The sequence below is a fragment of the Lissotriton vulgaris genome, chromosome 6 (assembly GCF_964263255.1).
Source record: "Lissotriton vulgaris chromosome 6, aLisVul1.2, whole genome shotgun sequence".
Taxonomy (NCBI): domain Eukaryota; kingdom Metazoa; phylum Chordata; class Amphibia; order Caudata; family Salamandridae; genus Lissotriton; species Lissotriton vulgaris.
The window spans coordinates 1,152,451,816-1,152,467,743 of NC_141694.1; the positions used below are offsets into that span (position 1 = coordinate 1,152,451,816).

The 15,928-nt window shown below is 46.8% G+C and overlaps 1 protein-coding gene across 1 annotated transcript in view; it reads right to left on the reverse strand.

Moving 5' to 3' along the window:
* Positions 1-247: 247 nt before the first annotated feature.
* Positions 248-15,928, reverse strand: part of TMEM178A (transmembrane protein 178A) — a 429,355-nt gene continuing 413,674 nt past the window's right edge. The window contains exon 4 of the mRNA XM_086927229.1: positions 248-1,394. Within this exon, the coding sequence (XP_086783355.1) occupies positions 1,153-1,394 (242 nt within the window). The 3' untranslated portion in view covers positions 248-1,152. The remainder of the gene's footprint in view (positions 1,395-15,928) is intronic.

Sequence of the window (15,928 nt, forward strand, 5' to 3'; positions counted from 1 at the left end):
GATCTGCCAGTTAATAAAGCACCTCTTTACTGAATGAAAAGCTTTTTCTAGGATACTTTTGGTTTGGAAACCAACATAATGTATTTTGACATCATTTATTTAATTTTCACTGTTATATTCCATTTTTCGTGCACCATTTCCCATCTGTGGCTTAAAAGTTGTTCTGCGTTGACTGTAGTCTGCACAAATTCCTGCCTAAGACGTTGAAGCCAGACTATTGAAACCCACAATATACGACAAGCAGACAGTAAGAACAAAAATGGGCTGTTTAATACTGCAATTCAAATGACATCTTAAGATGACACCTTCACAAAAGATGAGACTTTAAAAACTGCTGCATAGCGTCACCGAACATGTTTTACACCATCGTATTTTTTGTTTTTTTCTTAATGTACATACTATTTTGGTTTCAGTAAAAAACACAAAAGAAACACTTCAAGTAAGAATGGAGAGCACTGGCATGGGATTCACAGTATTACATCTGCGGACCAGATGCACATGAGGCTTTTAGGAGTTGGGGGGTGCGCGCACACTATGATAAGGTACAGCATGTCAGCATTGTACGGCAGACTTGACACATCTCACAGGGCCACACACACCACGCGATGAGGTACAACTTTGAGGAGGCATTTCAAGTTCCGAAGATTTTGCATTCGGGGGTTTTCAAGCAGGATTTTAGCGGGACACCATTATGTAACTTATGATGTGATCTTTTACTACAAATAGAAAGATGCAATTGTTAAAAAATAAAAATGGGTGTACATCAAAATTGGAAATAAAGTCATACATATCTTCCATCCCATATAACAAGTACCTCATATCTATCTTTCCCCGTTTGGTGGCAGAGAAGACACACTATGTTGCATAAATTATAGTTCTTTAAAGCACTTAATTGCACAGTATTTTCGACCTCAGAAGGATTTGCCTTTAATCTTGGACCACATGATATCCTGTAGTACTGTATAACCACACGAGAACAGGTGCCTCAGTCTTAATAGTGTTTTTTTTCTCATTGTGCTTGATGTAACAATTGTAGCTTCTTCTCCACGTTTTACAGAGTTCCAGACTAACACTGGCATACAACCAATGGTTGATAGGAAATTCATCCGCCTCGGTGGCGGGCGTGAAATGTCTGCTGCCGCCAGGAGGCAGTCATACGCAAGAGTCCCTGGCGGACTTCAGCTGCATGAGCTTGGTCCTGCTCAGGAACGGGTAGGCAGTGCAGAGGAATCCGGCTGCAAAGATGAGGCCCAGGCTGCACCAGGCACAAGCCAGAGACCAGCTGAATCCGTGTTCCACGTCAGTGGGAAGACTGTAAATTAATTTTGGATGGCGATTCAGGTCGTACGATATACTGGCCGCATAAGTGCATAAAGAAATGGTGCAAAATATCCCTAACAATGAAAAAGAAAGAAAGGGTTAGTACAAACGATTAAGGGGAATAAAATCTAACAAATGATTGCTTCTAAGACATTCAGCAACTGGCACTGCAATATTATGAAGACAACCATTGGCAAAAACAATTAGTCTGGCTTTGGCAAGCTGGTGTGATGTCTACTTTGTTTTTGTTTTTTATTGCGAGAAATGGAAAAAGAAACATGCTACCACCAGCTAAACATATTGGTGGTTTGCGAACAATAAACATTTTATATATATATTTTTAATGCAATACAGGTGGTTCCTATTTGGTAGGTGTACTGAAAACAGGTATAGCAACCATTTTAGATTTAATGAACATCACATAAAAAAAAAAAATGATTCTCCTTGCTACAAACAAACAAGCATTTGCAATGCAATAGGTCTCGCATTAGGAAAGTTTGAGCTATTGGTATTGTTAATGACAATTTTTTTATTTATGTGTTGGTTTTGAAAATAGCGAAATAGTTTTAACTTTCGCAAATGTGACTCCTATAGCATTTGTAATGCAATATGTGTTGTATTTACGTGACTTAGATGTATTGATATTACAAATAACAATGGCTTTACATTTTTAAAAATATTTAATACTTAAATAAAAGTTATTGTAATTTATAATGGCAATAGCTTAAACTTTTGTAAATAACTTTTGTGAAGATTATGTTCAGTGTATTTTATTGTGACCAAAATCCAATAACAGAAGTGAAATATTAACATCTTTTTGTGACATTTGTAATAAAGCTTGAAACATTGAGAGAACATATTTGAACCAGCTGTTGTTGAATGGTTGCACGGATTGATGCTGTGGTGGCGCTAGATAGTTAGATAGAGAGATAGATAGAGTGTGGGCGATAGATAGATAGATAGATAGTTAATACAATTTATCTATCTTACCCTCGGGTACTGGGACCTACTGTATAGCTTTTAAATCTCACTTTCTCACTCACTACACATCACACTCAGCAAGTATACCAGCTCCGCAGTAACACTGGCGTTGAAGCACACCCGGGGCACGCTAGGTGTCACTGTGGTGGGCCCGATGATGAAGCATGCCACCAACTAGGTTGGTGGGTGAGGGCTTTTTAAACAAACCCAATGGTTTCCCAGATAAAGCGTACATAACAGAGTCTCGCACCTCTAGCTAGTTCTTATTGATATATCATATATAAATCGGGGATCCGGACTAGCTTATCCAGTCCTCACTGTCTTCTTTGATCAGGCATATGTTTTTTTGCAAAACTTTACTTTTGAGGAAGCTGCGAGGCCCTTGATAATCTAAAAAATATACAATAGCTGACAAAAATATTTTTAGGTTTCAAAAAGCACACTTTCCCACAGTTATCCTTGGCAGTTAAGGAAACTACTTTGTATTTGTGAGTGGAGGTGCTCCTTCTAAAAGCGCAGAATGCGTCACTAAGACTGAAGTTAAGCAGTGGCTGAAGTGGGCTGACCAACTGCATCATGCTGTATGCTATAATGGACGGTAAAAAACCAAATGTAACTGACACAAAACCAGACCAACAAATGAAGAGGGTTGTCTTAAAGCACCTTTATACACATCACTTTAGTAAAATCAAAAGGTATTGGCAAATGCCAGTCTTACAATGGAGCTTTATAGTAACTTCCTTCGAGAATGTATCAGTGGCGGCCGGCACAGGTAGGGGCGGTGAGCAGGGTGGGGGCGGACGGTCGTTGGGTAAGTCCACATACAGTGGGAGAAGTAAAATTAAACAAATAAAACCACTTACCCTGCACTCACCCCGTCGACTGGGCAATGCAGTAAGTGCTAGGTAAGTGGTTTAATATATTTTTTTAGTTATTTTTACTTCTTCTGTCGTATGTCAACGTACCCAACCTCCACCGCCTCTTCCCCATCCCACCGCTCTTACCTGTGCCAGATACTACTGGAATGGATTCAGTAACAGATACAAGAGAAATGTAAATTTTTGTCTTCTTACAATATGGTATTTATGCCTTTGAAACCTGTAGCTTTTTCACCATTTTCTTTAGCAAAAACTGGCGTAAAAAATACACCCCTTTGGGCTCTATTTTTCAAAATTCCAAGGGGGAATCCTCCAGTGCTCTTATGGACAGGTTGGTTTGATCGACGCAATTGCTTGCTCTGTGCAAAATAGGAAAGGCCTTTACTCCCCACCAATTTTGAATATCATCATCTGCCACGAATCCACTGGCTGAATTTCCTCCACAATATAGCACTGCGGTGGAGAAAATTCAGCCTGCAGTTTCTATTCCTTATTTAGAGTTTTCTACAGAAGTTGGAGAATTTCAGTTCCCCCAAACTCCAAAATAAATGAGGCTTTGAGTTTTTTAATGATGACTCTCAACGTCATTAGTCTTCACCTTCTTTACTCCAGAGGTATCCGGGAAACGTGTCACTCTCACAAAGGCAACAGCAATTAGGTAGGTCGCCGAGATCGCGAGAGCGGAGCAAATAGGTTCTCAAGCAGGCAGTCGACCTTGATTTTTTTTTGTTTAAATCTTTTTACTAGAGTTTTACATTTTGGGTGCCCATGTGGGATGTCAGATCGATCACAGGTCAGTCATCACACGTATAATGGCTACACATTATCTACAAACATAATACATCATCAGCATTTTGGTTCCGTTCCACCACGTGTAGTTACACGTCATCTCTCATGGACTTGTTGCTAGGTCAGCTTGTTACATGATGTTGTGTCTCACTGTGTCTGGTCCCTAGGGCTGTATGATGGCGAAGACTAGTCTGGGTGTCACCCCTCTGCTTGTATATGTGACCCCGTGCTATGTAGTCAATCATTAATATTCTGTAGGTAAGTCGGTATCCGAACCGCCGACTGAAACTTAACTAGAAACTTTGGAAAGAGACTTCTTCCAAAAGAGAGGGGAGGGGGAGTGCAAAGGGCGGGCGAGGGCAAGTGGCTGTGGCGGGCGAAATGTGTGCTGGTCCTTGGTCCGAGGGGTGGGGTCATGATGGTCCGGGGGGGAAAGGAAGCGATCTGTCGCGGGAGTAGATGATATTCCCAGTGGTGCTGGCCGCCTGTCCCATGTCATCCTCCTACCGGGGGTTTCACACACCCGATATCGGGGCCTGCAGGCTGGGGTATTGGGAGGAGCTGCGGGGCTGGGGTGGTGACGGTCTCTCTGCCTCGCACCAGCTCACCTACTTTTGTAGCGGACTTCCCTGCGATCTCCGTGTGAAGCGGGAGACGTCTGCAAAATAGGCGAACACTCCCACAGCCTCAATGCATATCTAGAACCACTCGATAATGACGAGCCAGAGTCCTCCAGCACGCGGATGCCTCAACTTCTGGTTCCAACAGCAAACACTATGACCGGAACAAACACAACAAATCACGCACAACGTCAGTCGTGCCAGCCCTCCTTATGTATCGTACTTCCTTGCCCTATGCCTCATGGGATTTGTAGTTTTTAGAGGACAAGGTAGGCGCGGCTTTGCTAGAACCTGACAGTAGGCCCACCCGCCAAGCGCCTCATAGGACCATGCTTTGCCGGGAATCTCTGATGGAAAGATTGAACAGCCCTCAGTGCATGCACATTGCGCCATGGTTGCCAAGAATTGTCTTCCACCGGATAACCCTTCCAAGACATTAGATACCAGAGCACACCCTCACGAAATTTGTTGTCCCGAATGCATTTAACCTCATACTCAAGCTCACCATCAAACACCACTGGCGGTGGAACCCTCCTTCTGAACATAAGAGCAGGCTTAAGCAGATGGCAGTGAAACACAGGGCGAATGCGCAGAGAACCGGGCAGCTTCAGTTTATAGGCCACGGGATTAATTTGTTTTACAACTGGATAGGGTCCTATGTACCTAGGTTGGAATACACTGCGGAGTTTGAATCTGATGTTCTTGGTTGACAACCACACCATGTCCCCCACCTTAAACTGTGGCCCCTCAATTAAATGGCGATCCTCCCACTGTTTATAAACCTGCTTGGCCTTCAACAAATGTGTTTGCACACCCTTGTGAACCTTTCGTAACTTTTTTACTTGTTCCATTACTGAGGGATGAATCCTGAGATCATCTGGCGGATTAACCGGCAAGGTATTTGCATCGTACCCATAATTAGCCTTGAAAGGAGACACCCTGGTAGAGCAGTGCCAAGCATTGTTATACGTCAGTTCTGACATCCACAACAGCTCCACCCATGACTCTTGAGCCTCCTTAGAATAACATCTGAGCTATGTCTTCAATGTTTCATTCAACCGCTCGGTCTGACTGTCAGTTTGAGGATGGAAGCTAGTTGAAACGGTTGAATCAATATGCAATGCTTGACACCACATTCTCCAAAAACGTGCTATGAATTGCGGGCCTCTGTCCGAAACGATTACCTTGGGGACCCCATGCAATCGAATGACATTACTAGCCAACAGTTGGGCTGTCTGCCCTGCTGTGGGGAGATTCTTACAAGGGATAAAATGCCCCATCTTGGTAAGGCTGTCTACCACCACCAGCATGGCAGAGTAACCTTGATCTGTAAGCAGCCCCGTTACAAAATCCAAACTAATGTTCTGCCAAGGACGCTGAGGGGTAGGCATTGGCATGAGTTTACCTTTTTTCCTTGTATTTTCCCCTTTTGCTCTCGCACACTCCTCACAGCGTGTTTACCCATAAGGCCACATCTTTAGTCAAAGTACCCCACCAGAAATGTCTCTGAGTCAATTGTATGGTTTTACGTATGCCCGGATGTCCTGCATGGGTATAAAATGGCACCAGGTAAAAGCCTTTTTCTGCAACTCAGTAGTGGGTAGATATAGTTTATTGTTGTGAAAAGGTAAACCCTGCTTCACGGAGCGTAAATCGTCCTGTTCTGCCCATGCCTCCCATGCATCACTGGTATGATGACATCTAACCTCCTCCAGGAATGTCTCAGCTCGAACAACACACACCACCCTAGATGGTAGTATGATGGCATGAGTGTCTTCATTTTTGGGTCCAGCCAGCAACTCCTGTCTAGACAAAGCATCTGCTTTGCGATTCTCACTGCCCGGCCTAAATGTCACCACAAAATCGAATTCGGCAAAGAAGAGCATCCACCGTATTTGTCTTGGCGTAAGATGCCTGGCTGTCTTCATATATTGAAGATTACGATGGTCTGTGTAGACTGTTATTGGATGACATGCCCCCCCATAAGTAATGTCTCCACTCCTGGAACGATCTCTTTATAGCCAAGAGTTCCTTTTCGACAATGGTGTAATTAACCTCAGCAGAACTCAACTTCTTCGACAAATAGCCTACTGGATGGTGTTGCCCTGTGTTCTGGTCTCTCTGCTAAAACACTGCCCCTATGGCCTCATCAGTAGCATCGGCTTCCACCACAAACGGATGTCCTAAGTTGGGATGGGAAAGCACTGGAGCAGTGATAAATGACCTCTTTAAATATTTAAATGCATCATCAGCCTCTCTGGACCAAACAAAAGACAACCCTTTCCTCAACAACTTGGTAATAGGGACTGCCACTTGCGAAAAATGAAGAATAAACCTGCGATAATAATTTGTGAATCCAAGAAAACATTGGACCTCTCTCACATTTCTCGGGGTGGGCCAATCTTGCACCACCTGTACCTTACGCTCTGACATGTGTAAGCCCCCAGGACTGAGCATTACCCCTAGAAACTCCACTTCTGTCACTCCAAACTCACATTTGAGCAGCTTCACAAACAACCTGTGCTCACGCAGCTTATCCAACACCCGGCAGACCTGATCAGTGTGGTATAACTCCTCCATTGAATAGACCAGGATATCATCAATGTAGACCACTATGAAGTGGTCTACATAGTCCTTCAAGACATCGTTAAGGAAGAATTGGAAAGCCGCCGGGGCCTTGCCAAGGCCGAACGGCATGACCAAGTATTCATACAGTCCATACCGTGTCTTGAAGCGGTTTTCCACTCGTCCCCCTTGCGAATCCTCACCAAGTGATATGCCCCCTTTAGGTCTAACCTGGTGTAGATTTTGGCTTCCCTCACTTGATCCAGTAAGACTGGAATGAGAGGCAGGGGATATCTATTGCGGATGATGTTTTTGTTTAACATGCGATAATCCACACAAGCCCTCAGATCACCGTTGGCTTTAGCGTTGAAAAACAAAGGAGAGGCCGCAGGGGAACGAGAAGGCCTAATAAACCCTATATCCAGATAGTGGTCTAAGTACTCCTTCAAATGCTTGGTCTCGGGCACAGATAACGCATATGCCCTGCAGGTAGGTATAGTAGCTCCATCCACTAAATTTATGCGGCAGTCATACTCCCTATAAGGGGGCAACTGTTCTGCTTTGATTTAGCTGAATACATCCCAATAGGAACGATACTCCTCTGGCAATGAGACTTCCTTTTCTACAGCTGTAGCCACAAGAAACGGAGAGGTCAAAGCTGCTACCTGTGATGGGGAACAGGAGACTAGATGTTTTTGGCAGAAAACAAAGAGATTTGGTCTTCCAGTCGATAGTAGGATTGTGGTGGTATAACCACGGCATTCCCAGGATCACCTTGTACTGAGGGGCGTCTATGATGTTAACTCCTCAGTGCATCTTCCACCATCAAGATCTACAGATAATATCACCTCGTCTGTCCTCTCAGTGATAAGACCAGACTTCAGTGGCTGGCCATCCACGGCCAACACTTCTTCAGGAGTCTCCCTTGGTACTCTTGACAACGCAAGATGAGTTACCAGACCATCATCTATAAAAGTAGCTGTCACCCCTGAATCCAACATTGCTAACACCTGGTGGTTTTGTTGCTTGCTTTCAAGGATCATAGGGAGCACTATGTGCGACTCAGTCTCTACTAACCCTGAAGTGGAAAGCGAAGGGAGCTTCCATCTCTGGTTGTCGGTTTCCTCATTATCATGGTATGGTTTTCTTTCTGACTCATAAACGGTGGTAGATACTGCCACCCTTTTATTCTTTGCCAAGGTAGTAGAAGTTTTAGGTTTGGAAGGCCATTCCCTTACATAATGCCCCTTCTTACCACAGTACATATATAGTCCTTGGACCCGCCTGCTTTCTCTTTCTTCTCTTGACAGTGGAGCTCTGAGGGCCCCTATTTCCATCGGTTCAGCCCGGGTCTCAGGGATACCCATTACTTTGTGTGGAGGTCTATCATATCTGTAATATCCTTTCTCCCATTTCCTCCTCTCACCCCCTTTTTCTGCCATGCGACTATCCAACCGTAAAGTCAAATTAATCATGTCTACACAGGTAGTGGGCTGGGGATCTACCTGAGCCACAACATCTTTCAAATCCTTACGCAATCCCTGATAAAAAAGAGACATACGTTTTTCCTCAGGCCATTCAGCTACTGCCACCAAACGGTTAAAGGTAGTCAAATAGGTGATCAAATCCCCCTTCCCCTGTCTGAGGTCACGTAACTCTTGGCCGGCACTAAAGGTAGTGTCTCGACGGTCAAATACCCGTTCAAATTCAGCCCTGAAAGGAGACCAGTCGGACAACACTGCATCATTGTTTTTAACCAAAGGCACAGCCTAATTAACTGCATCCCCTACCAAATATGATATGGCAAAGGCCACTCGTGAGTGATTGTTTGGAAAAGAAGCAGGCTTACAGGAAAAGTGCAACATCACCTGCATCAGGAACACCTGAATTTTGCCGGGATCTCCTGCATATCTCTCGGGGTTAGCTAACGGAATGGGTGGGGGTACTGTTACTTGTATTTGCAATGCTGCTGAAGAGGCATTAAAAGGATTCCTCGTAAGCTGCTCTACCTTATCTTTTAAAGCAGCTGTCTCTGCCTTGGAGGACGCTAACTCTTGTTGAACAAAGACCAAGGCATGAAGCACATCCTCAATGGAGACCATTTTTGCTACACCAGAATCAGGCGGAGTGAAATACTTGGGTGAGTGATTCTGTCAGGTCGCACTCTGTGGAATCCAGATGCAGCAAGAATGGTCTACCTCCTGATCTCACCAACACCCCAACAATATAATATACAGGGTGTTCAAGTGATCGGGCAAGGGACAGAAATGAAGGGAACAGCGGGGAAGGGAAACGTTGAGTGAACACCTTGATTTCCCTGCTCTTGCAAGCATCCCATCAGGCTCTCAAGTCACTTCCCAACCCCAGACTCCCAGAAAGCAAACTGAACAATGAAGGAACTCTTTTTCTATGAAAGAGACTTCACCATGCTGGTAATGGCCTCAAAAGTAAAAAGGAATATGGTACTATCTCGCACCCAAACAACTAATGTTCAAAGAAAAGCTCCTTCCGTATTTTTATCCAAGAATCAGAGACACAGTACAAACGTGGTTGCTTCACCACATCTCCAGCTCTGAAATGAACAAACCCAGCAAGCCACAAATTCTTCCAAACACGGTAAAGCGTAGTTGTGACCACCGCTTTCCGCTTTGGCAATTGTAATCCACAAGAGACAGTAAATAGTCCTTAATGAAGGGAATATCTGATCCCTTTCTTCATAACGGTAATACATGGTTGTAACCATCGCATTCCACTCTCTCTAACAGTCGGCAGACAGTCACAGCCGTTACTGTATGCAAGAAACAAGGCAACGATGCACAGACGGGAAGCCTCTCCGCCTCGCACCAGCTCACCTACTTCCCCGCGATCTCCGTATGGAGAGGGAAACGTCTGCAGAATAGGCGAACACTCCCGCAGCCTCAATGCGTATCTGGAAACCACTCGATAATGACGAGCCAGAGTCCTCCAGCACGCCGATGCCTCAACTTCTTCTCCCAACAGCAAACTCTATAACCGGAACAAACACAACAAATCACGCATGACATCAGTCGTGTCAGCCCTCCTTATGTAGTGTACTTCCTGGCCCTATGCCTCAGGGGATTTGTAGTTTTTAGAGGGCAAGGTAGGCGCGGCTGTGCTAGAACCTGACAGACGGCACCGGTGTCTCCTCTGCTGTTGTCTCTTGCTTAAATTGTATTAACAGTTGCACCTATTCCATAGAGATCGGGTGTTTGCGTGTACCTTTCACTTCTTCCTCCCTCAAGGTCTCTTCTTCTTTTGCCCCACACTTGTTTATCGTTCCTATCCAAGCTGCTCTGGTGGGCCTGTAGGGGCTCTCCAGTGCATGGCTATGGTTCTCTTTGCTAGGAGGAGAGCTAGGGATGCGAACCGCCACTGTCGTTTTTCAGCCTTTTTCTTCCTGTAAGTTCCTAAGGCACATGCCTCCCATGTGGTGATGTGTAACAGGTTGACTATTGTGAGGAGTGTTTGGTGTATCTTGGACCAGTATTGCTGCAGGGATGGGCAGTCCCAGAACATATGTCGGAAGTTCACCTCCAATGCCTGACATCGGGGGCATTTGAATTGTGTGTCCGGATTGTACCGGTGTAGTTTATCTGGTGTGAGATATGACTGGTGTAGGATGGTAAACTGTATGTTTTTGAACCGTGAGTTCCTGGAAACCTTTTTAGGGTATTCCAGGGCTTGTGCCAACTCCTTGTCGTGGAATACTCTGCCCACATCGTCCTCCCATGATTGTCTCTATCCGTCCAGGGAAACGTTAGTCAATTCCCCGATCGCTCTGTAGTGCCATTTTACGAGGTGCCTACCTGTCCCCATTCGAAGTATCTTGTGAAGCACCGGGTGTGTTGGGGGTTCCCCGTCTTGTAAGTTCCAGTGTTAGCGACCGCTATCTAGCAGTTGCCTATGTGTTAAAAATTGCCCTTGCAGGAGGTCGTACCATTTGACTAGCTGTTCATATGTTTTCAGTTGCCCCTTGTGGAATAAAGCTTCTACCTCCATCACTTCGTGATCGGGCTATACCTGTAGGGTTCTTGCAGTGTAATATTTTTCCCCTCGGGGAGGCCCACCAGAGGGAGCAGTGGGGAGTATAGCGGTCACCCTTTTGTCATTCTGTGTACTCGCATCATGCATTTGCGAGCTATGGAGCCCTGTATCGGGTGTGTGTGGGCCGGCTTTGTGCCCGGTAGGAGCATTCTCCTAATGGCAGGAAGAGGTAGTCTACCGGTCTCAGTGATCGTTTCTCCTACGTATTTCCCTGCTATCCAGTGAGAAAGCCACTGAAGTTGCGCGGCGAGGAAATATGATTCAAAGGACGGGGCTCCTAGACCTCCGCATGTGGTGGGCAAATATAATGTGCGCAATGCACTCTGCGTCCCCATATGAGAATTGTGAGTAGTGTATCCAGTTCACAGAAGAATGACCAGGGTGGGATCACAAGAAGATTTGCAAAGTGATACAGCAGTCTGGGCACCATTATCATTTTGACTATGGCCACCGGACCGATGGGTTCCAGGGGTAGCGTCTTCCAGAAACTCACCGCCGATCGTAGGCCCACCAACGCTTTGCGGTGGTTACCTTTATAGAGGTCCTCCAGGGAATGATACAGCCGTTCTCCCAGATATCTGGGGGCCGCTTCGCTCCATTTTAATGTCTTGGGTGCCCATCCCTATGTCCTGCGGCGCCAAGTGAGGACTGACTGGGTAGATCGTCGATTTTTCCCAGTTGACTTTGAGACCTGAGGTGTCTCCGAATTCCTGCAGGGCTGCCCTTATCGAGGTGAGATCTCACGTTACATCCCGGATGCAAATCAGCAGATCATCCGTGTATATTGATACGCAGTGCACTGTTTCCGCAATCGGGATACACATGCCACCCCCTCTTGCCGTAACCGTATGGCCAAGGGCTCCACTGCCAACGCAAAAAAGGAGGGGGAAAGGGGACACCCTTGCCTGGTCCCCCTCTCCACCGGGAGGAGTGGAGATGAGTTTGCCGACTCTCACTCTGGAGGTGAGGCCCCTGTATAAGAGCTTTGTATATGCCATCAATATGGGGCCGATATTTAGTTTCCGAAGGACTGCAAACAGATGGGGCCATGTCAGAGTATCAAACGCCTTCTCAAGGTCAAAAATCAGGCATGCCGCTCAAGGGAATCTGTCTTGTACCCTGTCTTGGATATGAAACAGCCTACACAGATTATGCGAGGTGTTGCATCGGGGCATGAAGCCGCACTGATCTGGGTGCACCAGGGCGGGGAGAATTTGACTGTAGCGATCAGCTAATATCTTTCCCAGGATTTTACAATCTGCTTTCAGGAGTGTGATAGGCCTATACAAAGATGGGAGTGTGGGGTCCCTATGGGGTTTCGGAAACGTCACCACCAGCGATTCCCGGAATGACTCTGGAAGTATACCTCTGGTCAGGGCATCTTCATATATGGACGCTAGGTGGGGCACTATCTGGGCCGCGAATGTGCTGTAGTATTCTAATGGGAATCCATCCATCCCTGGTGCTTTTTTCCTCGCTAACGACCTGATGACGTGCTTTATATCAGAGGGTGTGATCTTGCTTTCTAGATCTTTCCTATCTGCTGGGGAGATTGTGGGCAGGGGCGATGCACGCAGAAATTGCGTTAGCCCACATGGTGTAACCAGTGCTGGGTCGCAGTACACGTCTGCGTAGTAGGTACGGAATATGTGCAAGATGTCAAGTTGGGAGTGTTGCAGACGCCTGGTCTTGCCTGCAAGCTCTGTGATGGGATGCGATGTCGTGTCCTGTTTGACCACCCATGCCAGTAATGCTCCTGTTATATTGCCCTCCCTGTGTGTCCGGGCTGCATACGCACGTACGTTGTATTTGCGCAGGGCTCGCATCGCTTCCATGTGTGAGAGTTTTGCCGCTGAGAGCTGCACGACTGTGGCCCTCCTCTGGTCCACACTCCGGGACAGATCTGCTAACGTTTTCTCCGCTCTGTTTAGTGCCTGACCCAGTGTTCTACATACCCCCACTACCTGTTGGATACAGTGTCACCTGGCGCTAACCTTATATGCGTCCCATTCTATTGCTCTAGAGGAAGTTGAGCCAACATTGTGTATAAAATGCTCCCGGATATATTCCCCGTGTATTCGGCGAAAGGCTTGATCGGTGAGGCATTCCTGGGGTAGTTTCTATGTTGGGACCGGGGGTGGGGTGGTCTCCATCTAAGGGTCACTACGGGTGCGTTGTGATCCGATACTATCCGCCCCAAAGTGTATTGTACCTTGGGTAGGAGATCTGTGGAGCATAGGAACCTGTAAAGTCTCACTCGTAGATTATGGGGGATGGAGAGAAAGGAGTGTAGGAGAGTAGGTTCTGCTTCCTATGGTCACCCCCACTTTTTGCTTTGCTTTACTGGTTTTTGACTTAGATATGGCTGTGGGCCTGCTAATCAGACCCACAGCACAGATGCACTCTCTCTAAATTCACACCATGTACTCTAGGTAAAACCACAATTGGGAATTGGTTCACCTTGTCAGCCCCTGTAGAAGCGTACCATAGGTACTCAGGACATAGGTGTAACCAAGGCCTACCAGGGGCTGCAGCATGTATTATGCCACCCCTGGCTGGCCACTCAAATAGACACAACTGGCTGATCACTCAGCTGGGGAAAGGTCGTGTAACCACCCCTTGCTTAGGTGTAGTATTCCTATACCTACTTACATATAGACACATAGTAACCTATAAGTCACTTCTATGGCAGGCCTTAACAATCCTGGAGGCAGAGTGATTGGTTATGTGTGAGATGGTGCTCTAGCATGAGCTGAGCCTGTCTGCAGCTTTCAGAACCATGTCCTTATAGCTTTTCTATGATATTGCCATACCATATACTTTTAAGTGCATTATAATCCTCGCTGTTGAATGCTAACTTTGGTTTGGCTTTATCCAAACATGTCGTGCAAGGTGTCATGCGCTTTGGAATACTACCCCCTCGCCAATTCTGGTGACGGGGGTAGCATTCCACCCTTCTAGAGGGAGAAAACATGTTGAAACTACTGTACCCGGTTAAAGTTAACCAGAGCCCCAGCATCACAAAATGGATGCTGCTGCCACAGACACAAGTCTGAACTCCTGCTGCTGGGAGTCCTTCCAGTCACGAAGGTTTGGACAATAGTTTTCCTTCTTGGGGAGTTGCGAGCATCACCCCAGACAGGAGGATGTGTATTGGGACAGGGAGGGCTGAATAGAAACAGACACTGCCTGGAGCACACTAGGTGCTCCATGCATACCCCAGTTCAAACCGGTTGCTGGGGCACTCCAGCCCCAGCTCCGGTGCGAAACTGGACAAAGGAAAGGGGGTGTAACCACCCCCCTTCCTGGTCCCAACCACAGGAGGGACCTAGTGAGTAAACCAGCCCCCTTTAGTTGTATAAAGGTAGGAGCTGACCCAGGAGACTTTAGATTAATCCTGGAATCGACTTGAGGCGAATCTCTGGACCCTTCAACATTCACCTGAGCTGAAGACTGAAGAATCTCCTGTGTGGCCAAGGAGTGACCACCCTGGGCAACCAGGCACCATCCAGCAACTTGACGGCTTGCTTTGTCCCCGTTCACACCGTAACCCGAGTACAGAGCCCGACAAGATCCAGACTCCCAGACCTCTCTGACCCCACTGCACGACTCCAGCACAGCTGAGCACCGTGGAAGGTGTTGGGACACATGGGACCGGACATCTTGGAAAGTCTGCAACTTGCTAACAGCGCAGCTCCTGAGGCATCCTCGAAGCTGTGCACTGGGGACTGAGACACCCCGACACCGAGCTCCACTTGCACCGAAGACCAGCCCTCCACATTCCACGAGATCTGCGTGGGGCCTTTCTGCTTGTGTTCTGCTCGACGCACTGTCCGGTGGCTGGCCCGTTGGCTAGTAGCCCTGTGGCGATGATTCTTTTGAAAATCCATCGCTGGTCTGGTTGCTCAAGACTGGCCCTTGCTTCCCTGCAAAGGTGAAGTACCTCAGACCCTCCTGGTCTGCACCAGAAGCCTGTTGTGTATCCTGCGTAGGTTGCCTTTGCTTAGGCTTGTTGGCTCCGATCTTGAAGCCGACCCCTCCATCTGCGAGAACCTTTGTGGGACAGCTCTTCTCCAGCACCTGGTCATCCTCGGCGCCTCCTGGTCCACGTGGCTGCAATGACAAGTTTCACGACAGTTCCTGATTGCTCCTCGACAATGTCTGGTTCCTTCCTGGTTCCACCCGGTCACTGCCTAGTGACCTAGACTCTGTCCCCTCTGCTTTCAGGTCTTCTTCAACTCCGATCCACCTGGACATCTTCCTCCTGGTCGCCTGCAGCATCTTCTTCCAAGGCTCCATAGGAATCAACGTGAAAACCCGACACACTTTGACACCTATAAACCCGCAGCCCGTGGGTGAGGTAACGCGAGTACTTCGGTGCTCCTGTAGGGATTGACTATCCTAGTGTCCAGTTTTGTTAGTTGTATCTTCCTAGTAGGACCGGAAGTGTCCTAAATCTCCATTTATTTACCTTTTAAATACCCATTGGCTTTCTATTGACTCTTGCGTGAGTGTACTGACACTGCACACGCCGCCTGTGGGCCTCCTACTCCTACCCAAAGGGTCAGATAGTGTAGCCCCAGCGATTCCCTACGTTAAAGAAAAACAGGGTTCAACCCACTATAGTCAATAGGACCTGGGTACATTATTGTTATGAAAGGAAGGGGTCCAAGACCAAAACAAATAAGTCAAACTTAATTACAATTAATA